The sequence below is a fragment of the Lytechinus variegatus genome, chromosome 7 (genome assembly GCF_018143015.1).
Source record: "Lytechinus variegatus isolate NC3 chromosome 7, Lvar_3.0, whole genome shotgun sequence".
In the NCBI taxonomy this organism is placed as follows: Eukaryota; Metazoa; Echinodermata; class Echinoidea; order Temnopleuroida; family Toxopneustidae; genus Lytechinus; species Lytechinus variegatus.
Window position 1 is genome coordinate 14942639 of NC_054746.1, and position 26797 is coordinate 14969435.

General features: G+C 38.5%; 1 protein-coding gene across 1 annotated transcript; it reads left to right on the forward strand.

Moving 5' to 3' along the window:
• Window positions 1–824: 824 nt before the first annotated feature.
• LOC121418526 (oxysterols receptor LXR-alpha-like) lies at window positions 825–26491 on the forward strand. The gene is made up of 4 exons (XM_041612440.1): window positions 825–1069; window positions 17458–17732; window positions 24668–25436; window positions 25824–26491. The coding sequence occupies exons 1-4, from the start codon at window positions 835–837 to the stop codon at window positions 26066–26068; spliced, it is 1524 nt and encodes a 507-aa protein (XP_041468374.1). The 5' UTR covers window positions 825–834; the 3' UTR covers window positions 26069–26491.
• The last annotated feature ends 306 nt before the right edge of the window (window positions 26492–26797 follow it).

The window sequence follows — 26797 nt, forward strand, 5'->3', positions numbered from 1 at the left end:
TCTTTTCCTCTCCCAACCCACTGCTCATATTTTGGAAGGAGGCTGTATTGATGTAGCTTTTAAAAACAGCAAATGCAGCGGGAGATCTGGACTTCCTGACCAGTGTATTAAGCTAGATTGGGCTTTAATTTGATGAAATAGAAATGCCGAAAAATGCCCATCTAAAGATTTGGGGATGGAGGAATGGACTGGTGTGACATTATTCTCTCTTTTTTTCTCCGTCAGAGGCCCATGAGTGGCTTGTGATGTGTAAAAGGTTCATAACCTACACTGTCTTGAGTATAGCCATCTACTTTTGTGCCATAAGGACCTTAACAGAATTAGAACGATTTGAGTCAATGCCCCCTTGTGTCTCAGGAGTGAATATTGCTGTTATTCATATTTGTCTATCTCCTTTGATTTTGTCAGTTATAGATAAGAACTATTCATAAGATAATTAAACTAAATACATGTGTTCTATAACTCTAATCAATCGAACATTACTTCCTATTCTGTAATCACAATTATCATTGAAGAAATTAAACCAATTTTGCATTGTTTGAGTTGTAAGACATTAATTTATATGTAGATGCAGGCAAATCATGAACTTGACATTGGTTTTCAGTACACCTTGTGCTATTTTAAATCATCTCTTTCTTTAAGCCAATTGTGCTATTGACGATAGTCCCTTATATTTCTATTCTCTCAACGTATGTGTTTTACTAAATTGCAGGAGTTCATTGCAGCCTTGCCTATAAATCAAATAGGTGTATCCCTATATTCCACAACTAATTATATTCATATTAACCAACCTCTTTTGTTTTGTCTTCTCTATTTTCATCCAGGTTCGAGAAGATGTCGGTTGACTACTCCAAGCAGAAATGCCTGGTGTGTGGCGACAAGGCAAGCGGCCTGCACTACACGGTGGTCTCGTGCGAGAGCTGTAAAAGTTTTTTCGGTCGTAAGATCAAGAGCAAGGCCAAATTTACCTGTGAAGCCAATGGAAACTGTGTAATGGACCTGTACACCAGGCGGCATTGCCCGGCCTGCAGACTCCAGAAATGCCTAGATGTAGGCATGAAGCCTGAACGTAAGTCTAGCTAGAGGGTTTTTATGTCGGCATAACATTTTTGCTAATTCCTCAAGGCCTCCACACACCTTAAGAGTAGTCCACAATCAAATTTGGAACAAATCACACTTTGCTTATTTTCTGAAAATGTGAATAAAGAGTATCTTTTTTTCAGATTTAAATTTGCTGCAAAAATCATGATCTATTAATATGGTTGATTGCAGGCCTTTGATTTAGAGTAAAAGCCAAATTGTTTTCAAATCATGGCCAATCAAAACATTGCTATGACGTCACTATATGACTAGATATTCAATTTGGTTTCATTCTAACATGGATGGTAGCATCGTCACAGGTTTAGAACCTTCCAAAGTAAGATGTTCCATGTCTCAATATTCACATTGCATTTGGTCACAGACTAATCGTAAGGTGTACGGTGGCCTTAACTATAAGGGTTGGGGGGGGGCTAAGGTAAGTCTATTAACCATTTTGCCTTATCACCTTCTCACAAATGATCATTTGTCTAATGTGAATTAGATGAAATTCTGCTCGATCTATTCTATTGGACCAAACAATACCCATAGCAGCCTATTAATCATTGAAGCAGGAAAAATGAATCATTAAGACCATGTGATGATCAGACCGAATGACTCTTAGTTTTATTGGTTATCAGGTTAATTGATGCCGAGATTAAACAGCAATAAGGCCAAACATCAATAGCTGACAATGTATGTCCCCTTATCAGTAGGAGTAGAGCAACTGGAGCAAACCCATTAGAACTTAGAAGACTATCCTAGAAAATACTTCTGAAATGTTTTCCCCCCCGATTGCAAGTTTGCACATTTGCCACAAACTGTGTCACTTACTGAAGATAGGGGCACATTCTAATTCACATTGGGTGTTTGAGGTTTGTAAATAAAAGATGGAATGTGAAGTATTTTTATCAGAAAGTTGGAAAGAAAAAATTGAATATATGAGGAAGTTTACAGGGAAAATTTACGAAAACAGTATGAGCCACTATGTTCATATTCTGCCATGTTAGGCAATGAATTGTTGCCTGTCATTTTACCAGGAAATGAGTCTGTTCTGATTATATGTGAAATTCCATTTTAGTCTTGGTTCTCCTTGAAAAGGAAAAAGAATAATTACATGTAGTAGGTTTTGAAATAGCATGCAGTTAGTTGAAATGAAAGCAGTGATGACCCACCAGCTATAAGCAATTTGAATAATCCTAGGGATACATGCAAGAGAAATGGTTTAGAATGAACTGCTTTGGATGAACCAAAAGGGCAAGGTTGTTGACGACAACATACTGTGGGCCTATCACTAGGCGGTTTCAAACCGCCTCGATCACAAGAATCCCCGTTAAATTACGAGAACTTTTTAAGGCTAAAAAATACCCGTTAATTATTCCTGCATTCACACCGCCCCGAAACACATCCTTCGGGATAAGTTCCCGAAGTTATGAGCATGCGCAGTGTGGTCTGATAAGCAGGCAAGGCGGGAGATTCAAAATCACTAGCCCAGCAGCCACCCACGCCGCCGCGCCCAACGACACGCTGGGATAAAAGTTCCCGTAATTTGCTTTCACATCGCCAAAATACCTGCGACCTTGGAAAAATCCCCACGAAAGTTCTCGTAATTTCGCCAAGTACCTACTATTTAGCGGGTATTTTCTTTCGGGGAGATTACGCGTAGTTTGCTTTCACATTACCAAAATACCTGGTATTTTCTGATCGGGGTAAATTTCCCGATCAGAGAATACCTGGAACTGGCGAACTTCGAGGCGGTCTGAAACCACCTATTGTCAACATGAGCTCATTGAATTGCAAAAAGGAATAACCAACATCAAGAAAAATCAAAGAAATGTAGAATTTAATCAACACTGCACCAGCTCGTGGTGCACATTGTTTATCTAAACCATATTGCATTCAGAGAAATAGGAGAAGATGATGAAAAAAATACTATAACTATAAAAAAAGAGGGGTTTATTTTAATTCGGGGCTGCACAAACAAATACACTGCGGCAGAGCTCAAACGGAGTGCATTCTGCATATATTCGCTGTCTGCAAAAACACACCAGAGGCAATAGAGAAAGCTTGTGAAATTGAGCCAATGAAAAAAATAAAAAAAGAGTTGCACATGGCATTTGAATAATAGAGAAAGTGAAATGCAGGAGAGGGAGGGGGGGGGTAAAGAAAGAGGAAGAGGGGCGTAGAAGAGGGTGGAGGAAAAAGGGGGAGGGGAATGTTTTCAAATGTTCATAGTGAGGTGCGTAGCATAAAGCTAATGCAGGCAAAAAGGTAAATGTTTGTTCCAACTTGCTGTATTGAAGAAAGAAATTTAAATGTATGAATCTTTGAAAATTGACAAGACGATAACATACATTTGACATTATTTGAAGAAAAGTAGTCTGGGGAAAGACATGCAGGTGCATGGACTTAGAGATAGAAAAACGGGGGGGGACGAGGGGAGGTTAAAAAAATAATAACAGAATTTAGTGATGGACTAAAATATTTTGTAAAGATTAGAAACAAATATGTTCATACATGAAGTAGGGATAAAGGTAGAAAGTGAAGGGGACTTTATGGTGACAGATAACAAAAAATAGTTACAAAGAAGAGAAGAAAGAGAGAGAGAGAGATATTACACAGAGAGGACATAGGTGCATTCTCAATTTCATGATTGAGCAGAAAGCCATGCATATTGGTTGGCCTGCATGCTGCTGTAATACAGGGGTATATATAATTGCAATCGAAGAAGGCGGATCTACCGAACAGGCTGAAATCGTGCAATAATCAATGCTACACTGCCCACAGATACGGGGATAGCGGGCTTCCAATAATTGAAGATGCTGCATGAACGTCAATATTTTACCAATTTATGTCATGTTGTCTGTTTCCTCCTATCATCTTTAATCTAAAGCACCCCAGTTTCTTTTGGAGGGGGGACAAATCTATATCATTCCCTCTCTCCACTTTTCCCCCATATTGCATTTTTTTGGTCTTGTCTCCCTGAGGTTGGTTGGTATGGAGAAAGGTCGTAGTTCAGTAGATGTACTTGATGCTGACTGGTGGACCTGTGCTTTCAAGTGATATTTGAAACATCTGTGGCAAACATATTTGGTTACTGTAGCAACAGGAGTATGGCTGATCCAGATTTTGTCGACACCCCCCCCCCCACACGCACTGCCCCCACAATTTGTAATTTCTATCAGTAGAACGAAACTGCATGGATAATGAAAATATAGTATTGTTGCCGAATTGGTAAAGTTTTTGAGTAGTTCCCTGTAGACCATGAGCCTTCCATATGCATAAAGCTTGACTCCATATAATGAAATTTCCTTCATGATTTTGAAGCTTTAAGGGTATTTCAAATCTATTTTGAGTGACGATAAACATGTGAAATCTATGCAAACATGTTTCATTGTTTGTAAATGCTTGTAGTAGAATAAACTAGCTGGAGAACATTTTTTATTAAAAAAGATTTCATTCTGATTCTTGAAAATCATGTGGTGAGGGGACTACAATTATGTTTGAAAACTAATCAGTCAATGTTTGAAAATGATATCATATTACTTCACAATAACTTCTGTTTCTTGTTACGATGTACTTGTTAGATTGAAAAAAAAATGAAATTGTTTCCTTGAAATGATGTAAGCCTTTCAATTATAGTATAAAAAGAGCAATTTGTATGTCTCTAATTTAAATATCCAACATAAGTTATTTTTAAATGGTGAAAATCTGAGCCAATATTTGAAACCATGCCTTCAATTCCAACGATTATTCCGTCCAACATCTGCGTTGAATTTTAATTCCGAGATCTTTCATTTTCATTTAAAAAGAAAAAAAAATTGCATCGAACACCTGTAGCATTGAATGGAGTAGCAGTACTTCTTGAAGTGTCTGTTCTGTTGCACTCCTGATATAAGAAAATGGTTCTCTGCTGCCCTCCCTAATGCCACAGCCACATCCATGTAACCGACTCCAAACCGTCCAATGATATCCCATGGAAAATACTATAATAGTTTTTATCGGTGTGGAATCGTTTTTTTGTGTGTGACTAGGGTTATGGCTCGTCACAATTCAGGTTCTGTCACATCTAAATGACTAGTTAATGACCCCTCCCAGTTGTAGACCAGACTTCGACATCAAACCACCACAGGAATGCTTCTCCAGACTTGACCTTGATCTAGGTCAATTTACAAAATTTTCAACCTGTTTCCTTGACAATGTAACAGGAATTCTTACATGGAGGGGAATGAGAAAAGGATCACAAAGTGATCTTCTCCATGTAAGATGTTGTGTCTGTGAAGTCGTGATTTTAACTCTTTTGATTGCATGGAAACTTCTGCAGTTGTCATTAGTAGTAAAATTACTGGAATCGGGAGATATTTTGAGAATTTCATCATTAGTAAAGGATGTGGTTAATGATTTGCCTATTGTATTTTAGAATTCATTAGAGATATTGATAGTACTTGAAATTATGATTATTTCCCTCCTTTAAAATATTTTAATATGAAGGTAATAAGTGGATGTTGCATCCTCAAACCTTTGCTTAGGTACGGAATGCAGCAATTGTTATCATGCTTTTAAAAAATACCAGAAAATAAGTGAATTGTTTTTGTCCTAGAAATGATGAATGCGAATTGATAAGTACATTACACCTTTGAGGATATACTCAATCAGGTTCCTTCACATGCGATCATCATTGTTATCCCCGAAGCTGAGTAATTGATTAATTGTAATCAGTTCTCGTCAAGTCGCTCCACGCCTTCTCCAAATGCGCCCTGCGGGTGATTTTGGAAGGAGTTGAAAACACGAAGCGAAAACGAACGCCTCCCCTCAAATCTGTCGGAATCTCACGACAGCCAGATTAACGACAATTATCCATCATGGTAATGAGTCAATTTCCATCCTGCTCCCATCCTCCTTCATGTCTTCCTTGCCTCATCACTCATCCATCGCCATGGCAACAACCTCTTTGCCTTTAAAGGTCCAATCAGGCGATACATAGTGGTTGCTTTATAAAGGCTGTTTGCCCTAGATAAAGATAGGTATTTATTATAGATTGCCTGTACTTTCATTAACATTAACATCTTGAATGGAATTAATCTGCCTTTTTTTTTTAACTCCAGCATTTTGTAACCAAACATAAAGTTTCATTCTGTGATGGATTGCATTTTATATATTACTTTTGCTCTTGTCACAGTCACAATAATTTCTTTCTCATTCTTATTAAATCTTTCTCCATCTTTCTTTCTGATGTCTATTTTTTCATTTATTAGCTCTCTTCTTTCTTTGCCTCTTTCCTCATACCTTGACAATCTGTAGCCATCTTTTGTTGTCCCCTTTCCCTTTCTATTCTTTGTCCACGAATTCCCTCATAAGAGTCACTGGTCTGTCTCTGTGTTGACTTGTTTATAAGGCTACCATACACTGGTCATAAAATAAAAGTACAATAGCACAGGTAAAGTGTTAATTCTAATATGAAAGTGGAATCTTTATTGCGTTGAGTAATGGAGCAATGGGGAAGACGTGACATTGAAGTCTTCTGATTATTGCGTAAAAGAACACGTTTGACTGTTTCATTGAAGGAGGAAAAAAAAGTTGGCAGGGGCTCCATGATTCTAATTAATCAGTGGATTTGAGCAGCCACTTGTGGTGAAAGTGTTGCCAATTTAATGATCATTAAAAGAGTATTACGAGCTGATTTGCTCAAGAATTGATGGTTTATTGCGTCATAAAAGACTGGTACATGTGTGACATGTTTTCGGTTGAGTTTGTTAAAGGTTTCTGAGAGAATAGAATGCTCATAGAGAAATGATAGTTTGTGATGAAGAGGAAGAGGCGGGTGATGGTAATGATGATGATGATGATGTGATAGTGATGATGATGATGATGATGATGGTGGTGATGATGATGATGATGATGATGATGATGGTGGTGATGATAATGATGATGATGATGATGGTGATGGTGATGATCATGATAATAACGGTAATGGTATTTATGATGATGATTGTGGTGGTGATGGTGATGATGATGATCTTGATGATGGTGATGATGATCATGTTGATGATGTTATGGTGACAATGATTAATGAAGATTGTCATGATGATGAGGAGAAAAAGGATTTGCATATTTGACTAATTTCAGACTATGTTATCAGCTTCCACTGAGACTTTTTTTTCAACTGAATGAACAAATCACATTGAGTGGATTTAAGAAAATGAACAGATTGTCTATCTCTTTGAACAAATGTTATCTATTTTGTTCATGAAATTAAAAATTCAAACAAAATATCAACACTTATAGAAAGAGAAACAACAGACCACAAATAGAAAAACCAAAGAAAAGAAAAGGGTCAAAAACTTCTCAGGGATAAGATTCTTGACTAAAAGTGCAGGGGAGGGTTCACTAGCATGTAAGAGAGAGTCATTTATATTAATGTATTTAACTGGGGCAGTTGAGGAGCAAGGCTGGCGGTTTTCTTGCTGCCAGCGATGCTAATGTTCCCGTTACATGGGGCATTGAATGACAGCGCGGTGTGCGTACTACACTCAATCAATCCCTACCTGTAGATCTTTATTTAGCAATTTAAGGATAGTGGAGATTTCAGCCCAGCGCGCTGTAATCGTATGTCATGTGGAGGCAAGCCACCCCCGCCCTCCTTCGTCAAAAGAAGATGGTAGTGATTTTGCAGTGGATACACGCAAAGGAGAATAGACCCCTCCAATATGTGTTTGTGTCAGAGATGGCCATGTATGTGGGGGGGGGGGGTACTGTTCTAAGATATATCCCGTAGCAGCCACGGGCATAGCAAGTTGAATTGCACATCAGTTGAATTTAGTTTACACTAATCATGTTTTCATGATGCCATTTTCGATCAAGTGAACTCGATGCAATTGTGCCATGCCTATTAGCAAAAAATCTATTTGTATTTTTTTCCATTTGATAAATCAGTTTTGGTACTAGAATTAGTGGCATAAACAGGAAGAACTCAACTACACTTTACTGAACATTTAAGTAGTAGGCCCAATGTGCAGTCATATGACATGAATGTAAGACATGTAGCATTGTCCGAACTGTACAGCTATAGATCATTTTTTTGTTTTGTTGTATGTTTGCAGGTATTGGATAAACAGGGATGGCAATATTCCCCCTTGTTCATGACATTTGCAATGGAGAAATTGTTGTGGGCTTTTTTATTGCCTTATACATCTATAAAACAAAATGGTAAAAAACAAAATAGTAATTGACAATTTTTGGTTGAATATCATACAGTGCATTATGAATTAAAGTAATTTACCCTATAAATATTAAACTAAATTTCGAGAGATTTAATTAGTGTTCTTTTCAAAATGCCAATTCTCAACATTCTTATATGGGTATCTAACTATTATTCAACCCGGCAAGACTATTGTCTAGGTAAAGACTTCCTGAAGTAGTGTCAACTCTAACAAATCTACCAGCAAAATCAATGATATGGCGACACAAGGTTCAGCAGGATGTCTCCATTTTGGGTCAAATTTCGCAAAAAAGGAATTATCCTCCTGATACAGGACCCTATGAATTGCTGCTTCTTCCTGGTTTACGGTTTAATTCTTTTAATAATGATAATAACACCATTTCATCAGCAGCCGTTTCGCGCGGAGGCATTCAAGAATTGTTCTCGATGGTAGGAAGTGAAGACGGAAGGAAACGTTGGTCAGGGAGAATTACTTTCATTTTCCGTGAAAAAAGTATTCACTTTCCATGAAAATAATATTCATTTTGTAAGCTTAAAAATTTTATGAGAACATGTGAAATATAAAGAGACAGTACTGTTCAAATTGATTTATTTTCTTGAAAAAAAAATAGAATTACCAAATTTAAGAAGTTGTATTTAACTCGTTCACCTTATAAAAGATAAGTCATTCAAAGTTATATAATTTTGTACCATAAATGGACAGTGTATCAAAACAAAGAATTTAAAGGGCATACAAACCAGCAGCCTTAATAGCCCCACCTTAAGTTCTCAAGCACTCATGTCTGGCCAGGTTCATTTCCCATAATTCAACATTCTGAGCAGTGTAGTCTCATAATTTAGACCTGTTTGAATGATGTACTGCAATAGTGATGTTACCAAGTAGAGAAGCAGATAACTTTCCTTAAAAACATTATAGGCTAATTTATTATCAGTAACAAATACTAGTATCTCAAAAGGTATATTTCAAGACTGCTATTTATAACACACAGCCAATGACAGACAAAACACAGTGTCGCTCAATCCGCTCTCCTTTAAAGCTTATACACGTATAAATAATAATGAAATGGAATCAATCTTTTATTTGAAATACTGGGTATAATTTGAGCTGGAGAAGTGGTAAACTTGAAATATTTTTTAATCTGTTCAGTGTTGACAAAATTGAGATAAACTGTTCATATGCCTTTGTTGATGATAATGAAGATGATGATCATGAATCCCTGTGACTGACTAATATAGTTACACTTGCTTAATCATGGTGCTTGAGTATGCTTGCCACGGCGTGTCATACCGGCTGCAATCACGACCGGACTCTATCGTGCATGCAAGATATCAAAATTGTTAGCTGTGGCTAGCAGTTCATGCTTCAAGAAAAATACGAGAGCGAGAGAGACGAGAAAGGGAGAGGCAAGGAGGGAAAAAATGGGGTCCATTGCATACCAATGTTTGCACTTTTCTAAGAGGTTACTTGATTTCTTATGTCGGGAGGTTGTCCGCAGTTGTTGAGGACAGCCAAGAAGAATCTTCCGCTCGGTGTGCAAGTCATATTTTATGATGTATTCCTATCTATTCCTCCCTCCACCCATCTCGTCGCTGCATGCGTGTACAGGGCAGGCATGCATGTACGAGGACGACTAACGGGGCTCTCTGCCACAACCGCCTGTCTGCCGAGGGAGGAAAAGTGCTTGTAACCTGGCAGGGTTTGGGGATGAGGAATTTTTCTCATTTATATTGTCATATTATTGGTTGACATGACCAGATTGTTTATCTTTTTTGTAAGTCTCTCTCCTTTTCTGTTGAAGGGCATATGTATTTCTTGCAGGGTCTGTGAGAGACCTCAGCTCCAGTCAAGATGGGGGTTATAATAGTAATTGATAGTACTCTTTGTGTGAGCTAGGGCTTGGCGAGATATAACAAGACGTATATGTCAAACAGTATCTGTTCATTAATAACCTGTCCGCTCAAATGAGATTCCATTTCATGTGTGCAGTGTTGGGCATTGTATTTTCCCAAATTTTTCCCATTGGACTGAATTCATTTCCGATGTTTTCTTTTCTATCTGTCAATGTGGAGGTATTTGACACTCTTGTTGCTGTATGGTAGTGGAAGAATACTTACCATGCATTGTAAGATGTCATTTTTTAATACTTTGCTGTTTTATAAAACAAAACTATTGTACATAGTAAATGCATGCACTGATCGCTCTGTGCCAGTGGGACATCAAGGACTTCATCATGGGGGGGGGGGGCTGTTGGCCAGTCCTTTTTTGTACACCATTGACAAGAAATAAAGTGATTTTAAGATCTTGTAAAATATATACATTATATATGCTCAAATATTTGAATGACATTTTATTACTTGGGGGCTTACAGATGTAGCTTTTCTCATGATCTCTCTCTCTCCTCTAAGCTCTCTTTCCATAGGCTTGTATTCTGAAGTCAGATTTAACTTAGACCACGGTCTAACTCTGTGCTAAAATTATAGGAAGCCAAAATTTAAAAAATTATGCTTATATTGTATATTAATTATGTTTACTCTTTTGTTTCCTTTTGCTTTCATAATGAAGAAGAATTTTAACAATTTGGGTGTCATATGAGCTAATAGTAAATTGAATGTGTACTCTTCGAGATTTGTCCTCCAATTGGCCCTCCATAGTTAAACCACAACTTTAAACCAGGTTTGATTTAAACCCGAGTTCAGATTACAGGCCATTATTTCTAACCTCTCATTTGCTTCTGCCCCCCCCCCCCCTGCTTCCGATCTATGCATTTTGTACCACTCATCTTTTCAAGTTATCCCTGGCTACCCTTTTGTCTTTCTGCTTCATCTTTCCTTTACCCTGTACCCTCTCACGCATGCACACACTAGTCAGTTTTTGAATGTCTATTTTGGTAAAAACAGATCAATACTATGTTTGCCATTGGGATCGTTACATGTGAAGGAGGGTATACAAAAAAAAACCCACATGTGGTAGAAGCACCATATATGCAGCTCAATGCAATCTCAGCACGTGCATTCCATATGCTTCACGATAAAAGGCATTGCTGTCCAGAAAATGACAAAATATACCAGGAATACATGTTTAGTATTTGTAGAGTACCGTTATTTGTGGAACACTGAAACCCAATTTATAACAAAATAGATGTAGTGTGATCAGGACATATTGTCTAGATTTAATGTGATATGATAAGATGTCATATTTGCAACCTTTGATTCTGTACTGGGACATTAGAATTCATGGCATAACAGATTCTTTGCAGATCTAGCCCTACATACATATTTAGCTATACTAAACATACAACATGTATATCCGGAATTCATGTTTAATATCTTATTTTTTCTATGATTTCATAATTTTTGATTGATATTCTATTCAATATGATTATGGCAGAAGACAATATATCATGTGATCTTTGTGTTTTATGTGTAATGGGGCATTTCTGTAGGCCTACATTTCCTCATGCATATTCTTTTACACATACTTGCCCAAGATATGTAGCTGGTTTGGAGTTCTTAGAGTTTAAGTCCTGTTTGCAGTTTTAAAGCACCCTCCCGTGGTAACTAAGGGTGCAACGACCCCCAGAATATGTTTACGACAATTAAACAGTGGTAGAGTAAATGACCATGACTGACTCCAGGCTTGATTGATAACTCTGCTAGCAACCAGGGATTTTTTGCCCCCTCATGCTTATTTCCCATTTGTTTTGTTTCTGGTAGAGCCACACCATACATAGTTCAAGGCGACAGGTCTCGGGAGATGTGTCAACACCTCAAGAACCCAACAAAAATGTCTTTGTTTGGGACTGGAGGAAAAGAGGAGAGGGTGATCAACTGGGAAATATTGTACTGCTTGTTAATGGTGTTTTTAAGAGATTAAAATATATTTTAGGATAGTATAGTCCAACAGATTATTTTAATTTTAAGATATAGTGGTAATTTGTTTATTCTTTTTTTTGCCAAGAGAAATATTTCAATATATTTTCCAATTACGAGTGCCTTGATAATCTGACAATCATCATAATGAATGACAAAAGAATATTTCAATAAATAGGCTAGTATTCCGTTTCCATGTTCTGTAGTATTTGGTGGTTTTGAAATATTTATGTAAATATGCTCAGAAAAAATTATTCTATTTTCTCCCACACTTTTATAAAATGTGATAAATAAAAAAAAAAGATTTTATATGAAATTGAAGTAGTTGATGAAATCAGAGAATTAATCATGAGAAAACAAATGTTGTATCTCTCTAGTTTAGTTATCACATATTAATAGGATGGAGGATTTTTTCAATACTATTTCAGTTGAGTTTACTAACTTTGGCAGCACTCTGCAAATTCTATCAGTACTCTCCCCTGACTCACCTACCAGTCTGCTGCTGTTCCTTCGTAGCTTTGGGGCTTGATGAAACCACCCATCATCCATACCCATAGGTCTGTCTGCCCAAGGAACGGTGGTCTGACCTAGGCTAGGTGAAGCAGCCTGGGGACTGTGGCTCTGTTGTCACCACCGGTTCCTCAAAAACAGTTCAAGAAGCTGTGCCGATGTCAGCCACAGGGGGCAGCAGGGTCACTTTTCCATGTTGTTGTTTGTCTTTCGGGCTGCAAGAAACCATATTTTCTTCCCCTAGATGTGATATTTTCCCCAAACATGGAGGGCGTGGCCCGAAGGTATGATGCTGACTGGTTGGCTGGTCTACCTGTTGAAAGACCAAAGACCAAGAGAACACTCCTATCCTGCGTATTTGGTGGAGAATGTGGATGGATTCATTTGACCCTTCAGAAACCTCCAGACCCTAACAAGGATTCCATTACTAAAAAAAATCACCATGGCCATACAAATTCATGATTTTCATAGAAAGACCTATATTTTTCATTCCCTAAGACAACACAGCACAATTCAAGAACTTGTGAGCATGTTGAACTTGATCGAATGACAAGATAATTTATATACCCAAACGAATAAGCCATATTACCTACAAGTAAATATCTAGTTACTGAGTCAATTACCCATTCCAGGTTTATGTTATTAATATCAGATGATAGATTTGAATTTATGAGAACCTGAACATTTGTCAAAGAGAAACTACCGTTGAATGACCATGCAACATATTTAGTGAAAGTGTTCAATTTTGGCATTGCTCTGTATATGGAGTAATGCTATTGCACTTGTTGCTTTTAGCTATGAAGATTTTTTAAAATGCATCTTAAAACAAGAATACCGGAGTGTTCCATGTGCATATCCTTTCCCCAATCCTCTGCAGTAAGCAAGCTTTCAATAATTTTGGTTTGCCTCAGATTTATATATGGTAAATATCCTATTTGTGAGCATCTGGTAACTTAATAGGCCCTGCTATAGTGTGAAAACAACGAAGTCAGTAAGATACCAGTCCAAATATTAAATCTTTTTTCGCAACATTTTAAAATGTCAATATATTGCTAGGATTTCAGTCACAATCTTTCCTCCTCTTCTCCCAGTCTCGACCAATATCTGGTGCTCCTCCGTGACCGGCGTTACACTGACGTCAATTTCGTCTCGCGTGACTCACTTGACATACTTGCATTGGAGGAGCATGGAAGGAGAGAGAAAAAAGGAACAGTCATTGCATCTCAGGCATGGCTATTGCTTATTGTATTCTTAACGCCTTTAACCATCATCAACATCATACTACTATGTAGATCTCCTATTCATGAGCATCTTGACTTGATTACTCTATTGCCCCGAACCAAGCATTCCACTCATGTTTGTACTTATGACTAATTTAGCTTTTTAGATGAACTTATTTTGATAACCTCCATGGTTTCATAATTGCAGTACCTTCATAATCTTGAAGTATATGTATTATGATATGAGGCTTGATATGGTTTCTTTGACTAAATCAGTAGAACTTGAGGAAAATACAATGAATATATTTGCGATAGATACCTCATGAGAAATCTTAAATTGTATAGGAGAAAGAAGCATTGAGTAGCTATTTTTGCAAGGTGTTTGGAAGGTATTTATTTTTCATGAACGTCATTTATGATTATGCAATTCATTTCAACATGAAAGTTTTTGAGAATTTTTTCCCCCTTTTCTTTATTCCTAGGCACAACAAAATAGGGACTCATGAAGGCATCTAAGAATGAAACTGTCTTTTGACTGACTGTTTATTATTCGTTACAATCTTGAAAAAGTCACAATGGCCCATATTGCGAACTACCGTTAAACCATGGACTAAAGTTGTGTTTTAAATATAGGTAGCCAAAGGTGACATCAGTTTGTATAATTAGGTGATTTAACATAAAATCTCATCTTGCATTCAATCATGAGAAATTGTCTTGAAATGATAAATATGATAGTTTTGTTTACTATCAAAACATGGGAAGGATCTTAGTAAACACAAAAAAACATTACAGTGTAAACTAATGTTTGACACCTTTAGTGTCCCATTATTTTCAGCCCAGACTGAAACTGGTTTAGGTTAAACCGGAATTCGGAATACAGGCCAATTCCTTTTGACATGGACATTCTATCTTTGTCCTTCTGTCTGTTTTCTATGTTGCTCTATAATGAAATAAACTGAAGCTGACTGACATTGTCATCTAGTTTAATGTAACAAGAGGAAAAAAAATCAATGTGGCATACAGCTGGTATGTCCACATGCCTCATGACGTAGGGGAAAGGAGAGGGGAAATGATCCCTCAGATTTGGGGAGATTTTATCCCCATTTTCCACGGGCAGTCCACCGATTTAGAAGTATATTTTTGAAAAGGGTAGATTTTTCCAGATGGTAACATGGATTTCTCGATCTAGGAGGTATGGATTTCAGATGACAATGGCAAGGTTGAAAAATCTAAGAAAATAGACATGTTGGTTGCCCGCCCAAAGAAAATGAATAAGAACGAAAAATGATATGACATTGCAAGCAGGTAAGGAGGAATCGAGAGATGTTTAGATACGGGTTGCATTTTAGAGTCATTTGATCATAAAGTTGATGGAGAAAGAAGTGATTTGCGAGGAAATAAATATAAAAATAATCAACTGAGAAGAAGAAGGATACTACGTCTGGTTTCAAGAATGTGAATGTACCCTTCTTGCTCTCACTTGGATAAAGAGGTATTTTGAAGAAGAAAAGGAAAGGGAAACAAATATAAAAAGAATGTCTGTATTATGAAATTCAGGCTTTATCATCACCCTTAAGTGCTCTAATAGGCAAAGTCTCAGCATCGAACTCGAGGAAAATCAGAGCGATTTTCCTCCAATAAAGCTTTATTCACCATTTTAGAGAAGACATTGCATAAGATGACACTTAATTTCTTATACAAAAAGGGTCTGTGTGGGAGAAGTGTCTTTGGTGAAGATCTAGACAAGAAAGGTAGCTAAATTTGCAGTGATACCCTTTGTGAGATGGCATAAAAAGCAAATCCAGTCAAAGTGACTCCTATCAAAACAGATCACATTTTGACCCAACTTTATAGCTTTTCACTCTGCTTCCTATTTAGGTCTTATGTGGGACTGTAAAAGCCTTGCTAATGCAGCAGAGCAGCACTGATTTGATCCTCACCCTAACAACTGGGTAACGGGATTCTTCTATCCCCGCTTCGCTTCGTCATGGAGATAGACAGATAGATGAGCAGGGTGGGGTGGGTCGGAAAATGGTTCCAACCTGGTTGGATTCCGGGCTCAATCCTCCAAGTTGGGGAGCCAAATCCAACTGCTGACATAATGGATCCCAAAATGAGATCCTCGGTAACACCTAAGGCTTTGGCAGCCTGCGAAAGGAGAGCCGAGAGATGTATGTCAGTATCGGTTGAGAGGCTGCGATAGTGATGGACGCTATTGGATACGGGATGTGCACCATGGAAAACATGACACCATTCAAGTTTGAAAGTTTTCTAAATAAAACGGCTTCTTGACAATTTTTTTCTCCAAATGATTTGTTTTCTTCTGTTTTTCTGTCTCAATCTAAGCTGATCATTGATTGTTGAACTTTTCAGATCTTACTTATCCAGCCCACTATAATCTTCTAAGTTTTCAATGCTTTTAGAAATACATATTTTTACACAATAATCCGACTGATGAATATACAGGTAAACAATCAATAATAGATATTGGAATTTTTTCTATTATCAAGGTTATCAATTGTTAATAAGTCTTATTGTTGTGGAAATATTATTTTTGGGAAATTTTGTAAGCAGCATTGTAAATACACCCTAGTCCCTATGAGGGTGTAAATTCACCCTCATATGGCATTTAATCACACAATGTATTTGTAGTAGCATTTTTCTAGAAACCTCAACCCCCCCCTCAGGAAAAGGGGGGAAACCCCATTTATATAGCTATCAGTCACAAACACATTTAAGCGTGAAACAAACATTTTCACTGTAAAACAACATAGATTGACTCATCTCTAGTTTGTATTGTGTGATCATCTCATCAGGAATCAAAGTAGATTTTCTCTCTTCTTCACGGCTCTCTTCCTTCCAACCTTTCCTGTTGATTTTAGAGTCTTTGAGCTGTTCGGGAAGCGACAAGTCACAAGGAGAGAGGGTATCATAGGGGCAACTTGAACTTTAAATGAACTTTTGATTGTATAGATTGTATTCTTCTTTATTTCTATTCGCTTAATGTTGACGCTTCTGTGAGGGCTTATGCTATGGGTTTGATGGGGGTGTTAAAACCTAGGGGTCCTGTTGTGAAGCAATTTATAGGGTGTTTCTCACTAAGATCTGTTAAAAGCTACTGAAATAATGGCATCTGATTGGCTGAAAGAGAGTGTTTCTGTGAAAATCACCAACAAGACGTTTCATGAATCACTCTCATGGTATTTCAAATTAGATGCAACTTTGATGTTTTTTTTCTCATTGAGTATTACTTATTATCCATGCAGAATTACCAAATATAATGAATGTATATTAGACCAAATATTCATTTCTATTCATCACTTGCTCTGTTCTTTTAAATGAAGGCTATTTTTTATCATATGTGAAGTAACATTTATCAAGCAGAAACCTTATACAAATGCTGTATCACAATGTCCTTTTTTATAGAGAGTAAGAGTTGTTGAAGCATCTTCTTGTAAAATGTAATATGCTATGTCGAGTTATTTATTCATGTTATTATCGTGACCATTAAGTATGGAGGTCTAACAATATTTCCTGCTTTCTTTGTTTTATTCATTGTAGGTGTTTGGGACGAGAAGAGGTTAGAGACAAGAAAACCGTTAGAACGCAAGAACAAGAAGAAGCAGAAAGAACAGCTCCTGGTCACCCAGCAGCACACTTCTCCCCAACCCTCTGCATCCTCTGTCAGCACGTCGTCGTCGACGTCATCGTCACCATCCTGTAGCATTGTCATGCCCTTGAGCCACTCCCCCAAGCTGAATAAGGACCAGGAGGAGCTCATCACAGCACTAGAAAGGGCCAAGTCAGATTCGGGTGCTACGAATAGCAATGCTAAGGTAATTAGTCCAGGATCTTATGTCCTTCAAAAACGCTGGGCCTACAGCGTGTTCCTTAGAAGACCACTTCTCTTGCATTTTCAAAGTCTGCATGTTGTCCCAGCAGTGAATGATGGAAGGTATTGGAGCCACAGATAGTTATGTCACAGTGTGAAGTCCTGGATCTTTATGGTACAACCCATGTCAGCCCAGGTCCTTCGTGCTCTACAACATGATCTTTTAAAATCAATGTTTCTAGCTCTGCGAAAGTCTGCTTGTAGTCTTGAAATGAGCAGAGAAAGTTGAACAAAGCATTTGTGGGCTATAGATAATTATGCCAAGGTACTAAGTCCAGGACCTGCTAACTCTCTCTCGCAAGTCCAGATCCTTTTGCAGCACATTTCTTGCAAAAGCAGTTGTTGTTATCCTTTAGACTGATCTCCTGTGGCTTTTGGGGGAAATTGAACAAGGTGGGGGTATTTGCTCAGCTCCCATTATCTAGATGTAAAGATCTGGGTAGACCTTACCTTGCATCTTCGAATCTTTGTAGTTTCTCAGATATTTCTGGTGATTGGCTCTTTTGATTTTGATGGATACACGCATAGAAGATGACAGGTTACATACAATTACCTGAAGCTCCAGCTGTGTTGGCTACAACATTGTAGAATGTCTGGATGAAAGCCAGGGTCATATGGTCTGTTATCTGGTCGTCTTTCTTTATATCTCATCATTTTACTTTCTTTCTCCTTATTTCTTTTTTTTCTATCATTTTCCATGGTTTCTCCAGGCTGTTTGTCAATTTTTCCTCAGTATTTTTATAGTTTGATCTCCTCTCCCCCCCCCCCCCCCCCCGGCCGCTTCTCTTCCTTTCCTCTCTTTTATGTCTCGCTATCCTCTCCACCCTTTCCTCTTCCAAACCCTCTGACCATATCTATCTGTTTTCCCCTCTCCCTTTCTCCTTTCCTTTGCCCCTTCCCCTCTATCTGTTGCCCTCTCTCCCCCTTTGTCTTAACACTCTTTATTTATCTTAAATCCTCCCCCACATCTTGATGCAGTTGAACCATTATATTGCTTAAATAGAAGACTAAAATTGTTTGATGAATCTTTGGTTATTCCGCATCCTACCTTCCCGTTATTTTCACATAGATTAGGATGGTAAAATTTTGACATAACCTCCTTGTATTTAGCAAAAGTATTCAGTAATTAAGAGAAGACATCCTAATGGATGTGCAACATTATAATTACTTAATTATCCAATCATGTTAACTGTAGGAGCAGAAGGACACGTTCAGTAAAAGCGTTGATTCTGTACCCATGGGGCTGTTAAATTGACCTATAAATGATGTGGAGCTGCAAGGTATGGCCCAATATGAAAAGATGGGAGATGGCAAAATTGGAGTGTGATGCCTGCGAGGATCAAGTCTAATGTACCATCCGGGTCAGAAAACATTTCTTCACCGCCGCCGCTTTAGTTAGTCCTTGCTGCATGCCACCGGTATTTTGACTTTGAATGCCATCAGTGGAAGGTTGGGGATATCTTGGCTAATTGTCTGATGCTAAATGGCACAAGGTTAGGAGTAGGTGTGTAAACACAGAATTCTGAACATGCTTTCCCTTCCCTCTTTCCCTCTCTATCTCTTGTATTCGGCTTCTTCTTCAGTCTCTCCCAAACCTGTTTGTATGCCACCGATGGAGCACGGTCGTATCTAGATCAACACTAATGATATCTTTCACCATCGACTGGTCAGCATTACTCAAGCACAATTACCCCCATGTATCGCCAGCTCACTGAGCAGTCATTCAGCTGCCCATACGCAATGATAACACAAAACCGTCAAGGCCCTCTCTCTGTGTGATCAACACCATGCCTGGGCGATTGCCTCTAATGGCAAATTAAATGCTGCCGCATCCCCCGGCTGAAGAAGAAAAAAGAAAAGAAAATCGCTCGAAAAAATAGCCTTGTCTGCTGGGATTGTTTGCCGCTGTCGATGGCAAGTGACAATCGGAGAATCAAAACGGGAATGTGATAATGAGCGAGCATTCCGGGGAGTTTGTAGGCGAGGGTGGATTCTGACGTCTGATAGTCGGTCGTTACACCGGGTAGAATGTTAGATGATAACAGAGTTCATGTTGTAATCACTGATGTGGTTTCAGGTGTGAACTAGTGATGATATTGGCAGTCACGGAATTGTTTTAGGGGAGGAATCTGACCCGCTCATGTATGTCATAGCCTACATCAATAAATGTAGATATATTGGTGTTATATTCATTAACTCCATTTGCTGGTAGAGTTCAGGATGTGTTTGTTATGAAACATTTCAGATGTATAACAATGAAGCGGATATTGTTATTAGTATTGAGCAGACCATTATAAAGCCAAGTCAGATTCTTTTTAAGGTACTAATTTTTCAATCACAGAAACTTTTTACATTCAGCTTGAATTGAGCTATTCTTGGTCAAGTGATAATTACAATTATCATAATTTTTAATTCAAACATAAATTCACTTTGTATTCTGTAAAACTGGGTCCTACTCATCCTAGGAGCCATGTAATGTGTAAAAAAAAATAATAACTAACTAATAGGTTAACTAATGTTAACCTATGTTTTTATTATCATGCATAGCATTAGAGACAAATCAATTAAATATCTCCCATATCAGCTAGTTAAATGCTTATTTAATTTAGGCCTACTTGTGCATTGGTTCGTATATCCTCTTGTGCATTCGTCCTTTTCACTGCAAACTTCTATATCTATATATTGATAATCCATCTCTTTGTAGTCTCTGTTTTCTACATTTCATTTGTGTCTCAATCTCTCTCTCTTTCTTTCTGTGCATATGGTTGACTTAGGATTGGTTAGGGGTGCGGTTTGTACACTCACTGGGTTGTGCTGTCATCACCTCTCTCTAATAGGCCCAATCCAGAAATATTTGGTTTTGGATATTTGTTTGGTCTGACCCCTATGATTGTACCAAGGAACAGCTTCTCACTCAAACCCCGGTCTTCCAGATGTCTTGCACTTTTATCCCATGGCTTCACTTCTGTCTTTACCCTCCCCCCCAACACCTTCCTCTCCCACCCTCTTCTCCCCCCCCCCCCCCACACTTTCTCGTTCTCTTTCTGTGAGGGAAAAAGCCAGGAGTCTCCTTCATTGCATGAACCAGTGTCACAGATAAGCAAATGAAATTTGAATTTGATGTTTTATTTTAAAATCATGTTGATCTTTTTCTTTGAACCTGTTAAAGGCAGGAAGGCTGATCCAGCCCCCCCCCCCCCTCCCCTCCTGGACATTTTTGTGCTAAATTTGTAATGTGAAAAGTCTCACACACCTTTTGAGACCAAATTTCCAACATCCGTTTAGGTGGTTGCAAAGTTATGCATGGACTTGTGCCTGCGTGGCAGACGAAAATTGCTCAAGAGCATGGTTTCACCTACAAATTTTTATCAAGCTGACATTAAAAATGAATTATCATTTTTGCCATTTCAGATCAAAATCAATTTGTTTTAGATGATTTGTGTTCCTAATCATGATGCCTACCTATTTTTTTTTCATGAAAGAATAATAAAAGTATTAGAATTGAAAAACAGAGAAAAATTAGAAATTGAAAATACACAAAAACATTCATTTTGGTGTCACTTTTCTTTAAAAAACTAAATTTGTTTGAAATACCTCAGAGTATCCAAGCAAAAAAAAGTGCCAAGTTGAAACATTATTTAATGATTGAGAGCAACAAAATATATTGATGCAAAACATAACCCTTGTAGGTTTTGTATCCTAGGTTTTCATTACCTTGCTATCTTTTCCATCTGTTACTCCTTTTACCTATCCCTCTCTGCTTTCGCTGCAAAGCAAGCATTACAGCTTCTGGGTTATTAGAGCAAAATCATTCTTTTGAAATGAATTCTCATCAAACACCCAGCAGTGTTAATATTTACCTCATCATTTATTCAGAGAACAAACGCAGGAGGAACTGAGGGCAAATTGACAAACTATTGATCATGCCCCTAGCCATCACAGGCAGAGGGCACGAGGCATTACAAAGACCCATGGTGTGTCGAGGGTGGGCAAGTGTTCATGTTCCCACTCTCTTCAAACAAACTGAAAAAAAATATAAATACTAAAAAACTGCGGTGATGTGGTATCAAGGATGATCAGTTGGGTCCCAATCATTTCTGCTTCAAATGTGTGAAGTGTAAATTGTATTACCTATTGTTAGATTTTGTATTTGTACAAGGAAATAATAATTAAGGCCATGATGACTTCAAAACAAGACACCCCCCCGCTTCCCTTTTCTTTAAAGTAAGGGAAAAATAATTATATACCGATAGATCATAGTGAATTCAAGACACCCTTCTTTTTATTTTTGTTCAACAGACCCTAAGTGGCATCCCTGTGGCACCCCCCTCTCTCTCTCTGCCTGATTCATTCTATATTCCTTTTACTATACCTCCTTCCCACCCCTTGTAACCTCTACGTATTCTTTCCTGTTTTCATGATTTTTGTGTGTATAGATGCTTAAACATGCATATTCATGAATCTCTTGGTAAACAAAGATCATTGCACTTTCTGTCACTATGTCTGACCATTCATCTGTCTGTCAAGATGATGATGATAGCCCAAACTAGCAGAAAATACTGATGAGATATCTTTTGAAAGCCAGAAGGGCGTTCGCACTATGTCAAAGTGAATGAGATAGCGTCCTTTTAATCCCCAATTGAAGGAGAACTATCCCCTTGCAATCTTGTATGCTTGAGATCAACTTTAGGTTTAGGCTATAGGTTTTTGTGGATTGCACCATGTGCTTTACTTTCGGTTAGAATTGCGTATGCATGTAATGATGCGGCCCATGTTTGTTTGGCCGTAAATCAAACTGCCCGCAAGGACCAACAACTATTTTAAAAGGTCAACGAGGTGGACAAGACTAGAATTAATACACCTCTAGCAGGTACATGTAGCTTCATCAAGGTCACTGTGACATTTACTGTCATATAAGGTAGGAAACATTTATGTTCATTAATGTAGGTATCATTTTGAGCAAGTATCCTTTGGTATTGTGTGTAAATTGTAATCTTTCCTCTCCTCTGGTATAGTTTTTATTTTAATCATGAATCCTGGATGGCCTAGGGATACCATGGGAATCATCTTATATCATAGATTGAATTGAGTTCTTCCTTGATACTCCTTGGAGGAAATGCTAAGACCATATAGGAGTAACATGCATTGATTGGTATATCTGCTTCCCCCTGGGTGTGTCCTGAAGCTTGAATCTCTGTTTGGAAACAAAGAAAAATGAAGTTGTTGAGAGAAAAAGGTGTTTGATGCATCTATGTTTCAAAGTGCTTGTGGATCGGATAGAAGAAACAGGCAAAGTACTCTTTACAAAGTGTTGTTGTGATGCCGTACACTGCAGAATTAGGCCAAGCGCTGTATTGGGTTGTACAAGGTGATAGGAACATACTGTCAACACAACCTGGATAGGAGAGAAAATGATGGATGCGTTGGCCTAGTTTTCATCAAAATTGTGTCTGAAGTCAAGTAACCATACCCCAAATAGGACTGATTACTGCCTGTCTTTTGGTCGTCCCCTGTGTTTCGGTGCAAGGGAATCCTCCTCCCCTCATTCTGCAACCAACCAGAGGCTGGAGAAATAGGTTACAGCGAAAAAAAATGTAATCAAAGCTTGCTGCTACCTTTGAGGGCTTTGTCAAGACGTGCTTCCCCTCTACCCCCCTCTCTAAGACTCGTGCATTATTCATGAGGTATCGAGAGATGCGTAATTTTTCAAAGGAAAGTTATCCATGGATGATGCAGCTTGGTGGTCAGGTGACACCACGGAGCACACCTTTGACTATGGAACGATGGGAAATAGCACGTGATGCAGCGGGGAATCTGTTATGGTGATCACGCCTGGCAGGCCTCCGTGATACATCTCTAAGGGACCTATCGGACAAGCCCCAGCACCCTCATGCTCCCATGGCGCTTCTAGAATAACATGGCCCTCTCCTGCCTAGAATGCGTAATGGGGAACATTCGTGCAACCGATGCCAGCAGCTCTGTTTGTGCATCAATTAAAAATCTTCTAAGAACATAGCGGTCTGACACTTAAGACACTGTATTCAGACAGCTTAGCTAAAGGGTAATGTGTGCCTGCACCGTTGCTCCATTTTCCAAATTCTCAGCTTTCGTCTGTGATCTGCTTACCCGAATTTTCAGCCGACTCGTCCTCAAAATAACATTTACGGAAGTAGAGCAGACTAGAAGAATCGTCGGCAACTTAACCCAGTTTCGCGGAGTAGCGTATTGATTACACTCGGATTGCGTGGCGTGCAGACGCTTCTCGTTTTGCAGCAGATATACATGAAACATGAGGACATAAATCGCAGGACCTGCTGCGAGCAAGGCATATTAGTGTCAAGTGCTGAAATGAATATTCAATTGCAGACAGCGATTGATGAGAACCTGAGCGATTAGTGAAGAAATGTTGCCTGTTAAATAGAGCAGAGTGTAACAAGTGGGGTTTCCATACATTATAATTGGGCTCCTGGGATATCGTCACCAGGGACCAATAACATTGCACATGGCTTGAATTTTTCTTCAACCGGAAGGAAGAAAGTGTGAGAACTTTTTGGTGTGCATGTCATCTCTCAGTATTAAACATTCCAAAGCAAGTATGATCGGGACTGTTGCATGTATTTAAATAATGTCCACAGGGTCTGAACTTTTCTTGATACTGTTCTTTGTGCTTTATACAATCTTTGAAAGGATTCAGTGAAATTTGGTAGGAACTAAATGTCATGGATTTTTTTCTTTACTATGAAAACAACACTTTGTAAAATGTCTTTAATGTTTGAAATGTTAGGTGTAAGTCATTATATTCAAATACACATCACACCTTGGATTGAATTGTTATTAATGCCCCTCTCCCTTTCTTGTTTCTGTTTTGTCTTCATACAGCCAAATGGGAAAATAGACGAAATCTTGAGAAAGATGCAAGCATTCCAGGACAAGACTGAAGCAATGTTTGCAAATATGAACTGCAATGGTGCCAATCCTTTCTGTTTTGATCCCAGCTCCCTGTTTGTGCCAAAAGGCATGACGATGACACCTCACCCTGGCATGATGCCCAGCGACCCTTGCATGATCAAAATGGACTCTGCACTGGACAAAGCAGACAATGAAAAGCTCCACCACCACCAAAGATATTCGATGGACAAGCCCCAAAAGATTTGTTTGAAAGAAGAACCGCTGGACCACTCACCGAGCCTCACCTCAACATCTTGTCAGGTGGACAATCAAAGGATATCGGACAAGATCAAGAAGGAACCGGGTATGAACGAAAAAATGGCAGAACTCCCGGACCAACCCACTATGCAGCAGATGATCATCTACAACATGACGTTAATGGGTGTTGTCATCAGGCAAACTGTTGCCTTCACCAAGGCCATTCCAGCCTTCCGAAGGCTGCCCTACGATGAGCAGGCGGTACTCATCAAGAACGCTATCCTTGAAGTCCTCATGCTGAGGTGTGCTGAGAACTATGTTCCAGAGCGCAACGTTATCATTGATGACATCACAGGCAGCGAATGGTCCTTTGAATCAATGTTGAATTCGGGGTTCTTGACGGCAACAGAACCAACGCTTAAGTTTATCCAAGCAGTCAATGGTATGATGCTGACCAAACAAGAGTATGCATTACTGCAAGCAATCACCATCATCTCACCAGGTAAGAAACCGTTGTCTATGTAAGAATGTCATTTTTGTAAGAAGCCTAGCTTTAGTGAGTCAGGGAACTAATTGTAGATTCAACATTTGATGATCAGTCAGGTCCAAGCAACAAGCTCCACTCTCTTGTAGTAACCTAGTTTATTGATTAATCAGAAATATTTACAAAATGTATAAAGCTTACATTGTTTTATTTTCTTCCAGAAATGCATGAATAGAGGGTTATCGTTGATATTACTTTGGCTATAGAGACTTATCGATGATTCAGCAAACACTATTCTTTTTCAAAGGTCGTTAATTGAAATTTGACATTTTCTATGATTCATTGTGTTCCATGCTCTGAGTGAGGTAATATTTATTAATATGTTTTTCATTTTTTTTCCTCCAGATCGACCCGAGATAGTGAGTCGAGAAGATGTGGAGCAGATACAGAGGCCGATGGTGGAGACTCTTCAGACCCTGACCAAAATCAACCATCCCGAAGATAAGGTCTTCTTTGCCAAGCTCATCATGAAGCTGACCGATGTACGAGACCTGGTCACGCACCACGTTGATGACCTCATGTCCATGAAGCTTCCGGATTCCCAGTTTGAGAGCCTCTTCCCCCTCATCTCAGAGATTTTCAACGTTTAACGTTTGGCCCCTTTGAGGGAGATGGACTCTATAAAACAAGTTTGGCCCCGCTTTGTGGAAGCCATTCAGTTAGTCATTCTTGAACCATATGAAGGTCAATCCCAATAATAATTGTCTGTGAACATTTGAAAGATGTTATCATTATGAAATTCTAATGGCAAAGACTGTCCAGAGGATGGGATGTGATCCTTATGGTAAGAAGAGGCCAAACAAAACAAGACGAGAGGCTGATTTTGTTTATAAAATGACATTAAGAAAGTTGAACATTACAATGACCCCCTTGTTGCTGATGCACCAATATGCCCTACATGATGGATCATCATAATTGTACTAAAATTATGCCAAGTCAATGACATGTTTCCTAATAGCGGCCAAAGAGAGATTCAATATGATCTGTAAACACTGAAGTATTAAAAGACCAATTCCTAAAATTAAAAGAAGATAAAAACATTTTCCTGCTCTTTCATGGATCGGCAAGTTTGGACCCAGCTGATGTAATGCATTTCTAAACGCTTCAACTTGCATTTGGAGAGTAACCTTATGAGGGATATCCTGAAGATTATATAAAGAATGCAACCTAGTGCACAAGCGAGATCTTCATTGGACTCCCAGGAGGTGGACAAGGGCTCAACTACTACCATCTGACGGAGGAAAGACACAATCACCCTTTGCACTCAAAACCAATATGGGTGTGTCCATAAGGATTATTTGTTTTCATTTCGTAGTCAT

Bases quoted from the DNA above. Each gene is read 5' to 3' on its own strand.
- LOC121418526 (XM_041612440.1), top strand. From the start codon at position 835: ATGTCGGTTGACTACTCCAAGCAGAAATGCCTGGTGTGTGGCGACAAG. The intron at 1,070-17,457 runs GTAAGTCTAGCT...TATTCATTGTAG, and splicing joins TGTAGGCATGAAGCCTGAAC to GTGTTTGGGACGAGAAGAGG. The intron at 17,733-24,667 runs GTAATTAGTCCA...GTCTTCATACAG, and splicing joins CTACGAATAGCAATGCTAAG to CCAAATGGGAAAATAGACGA.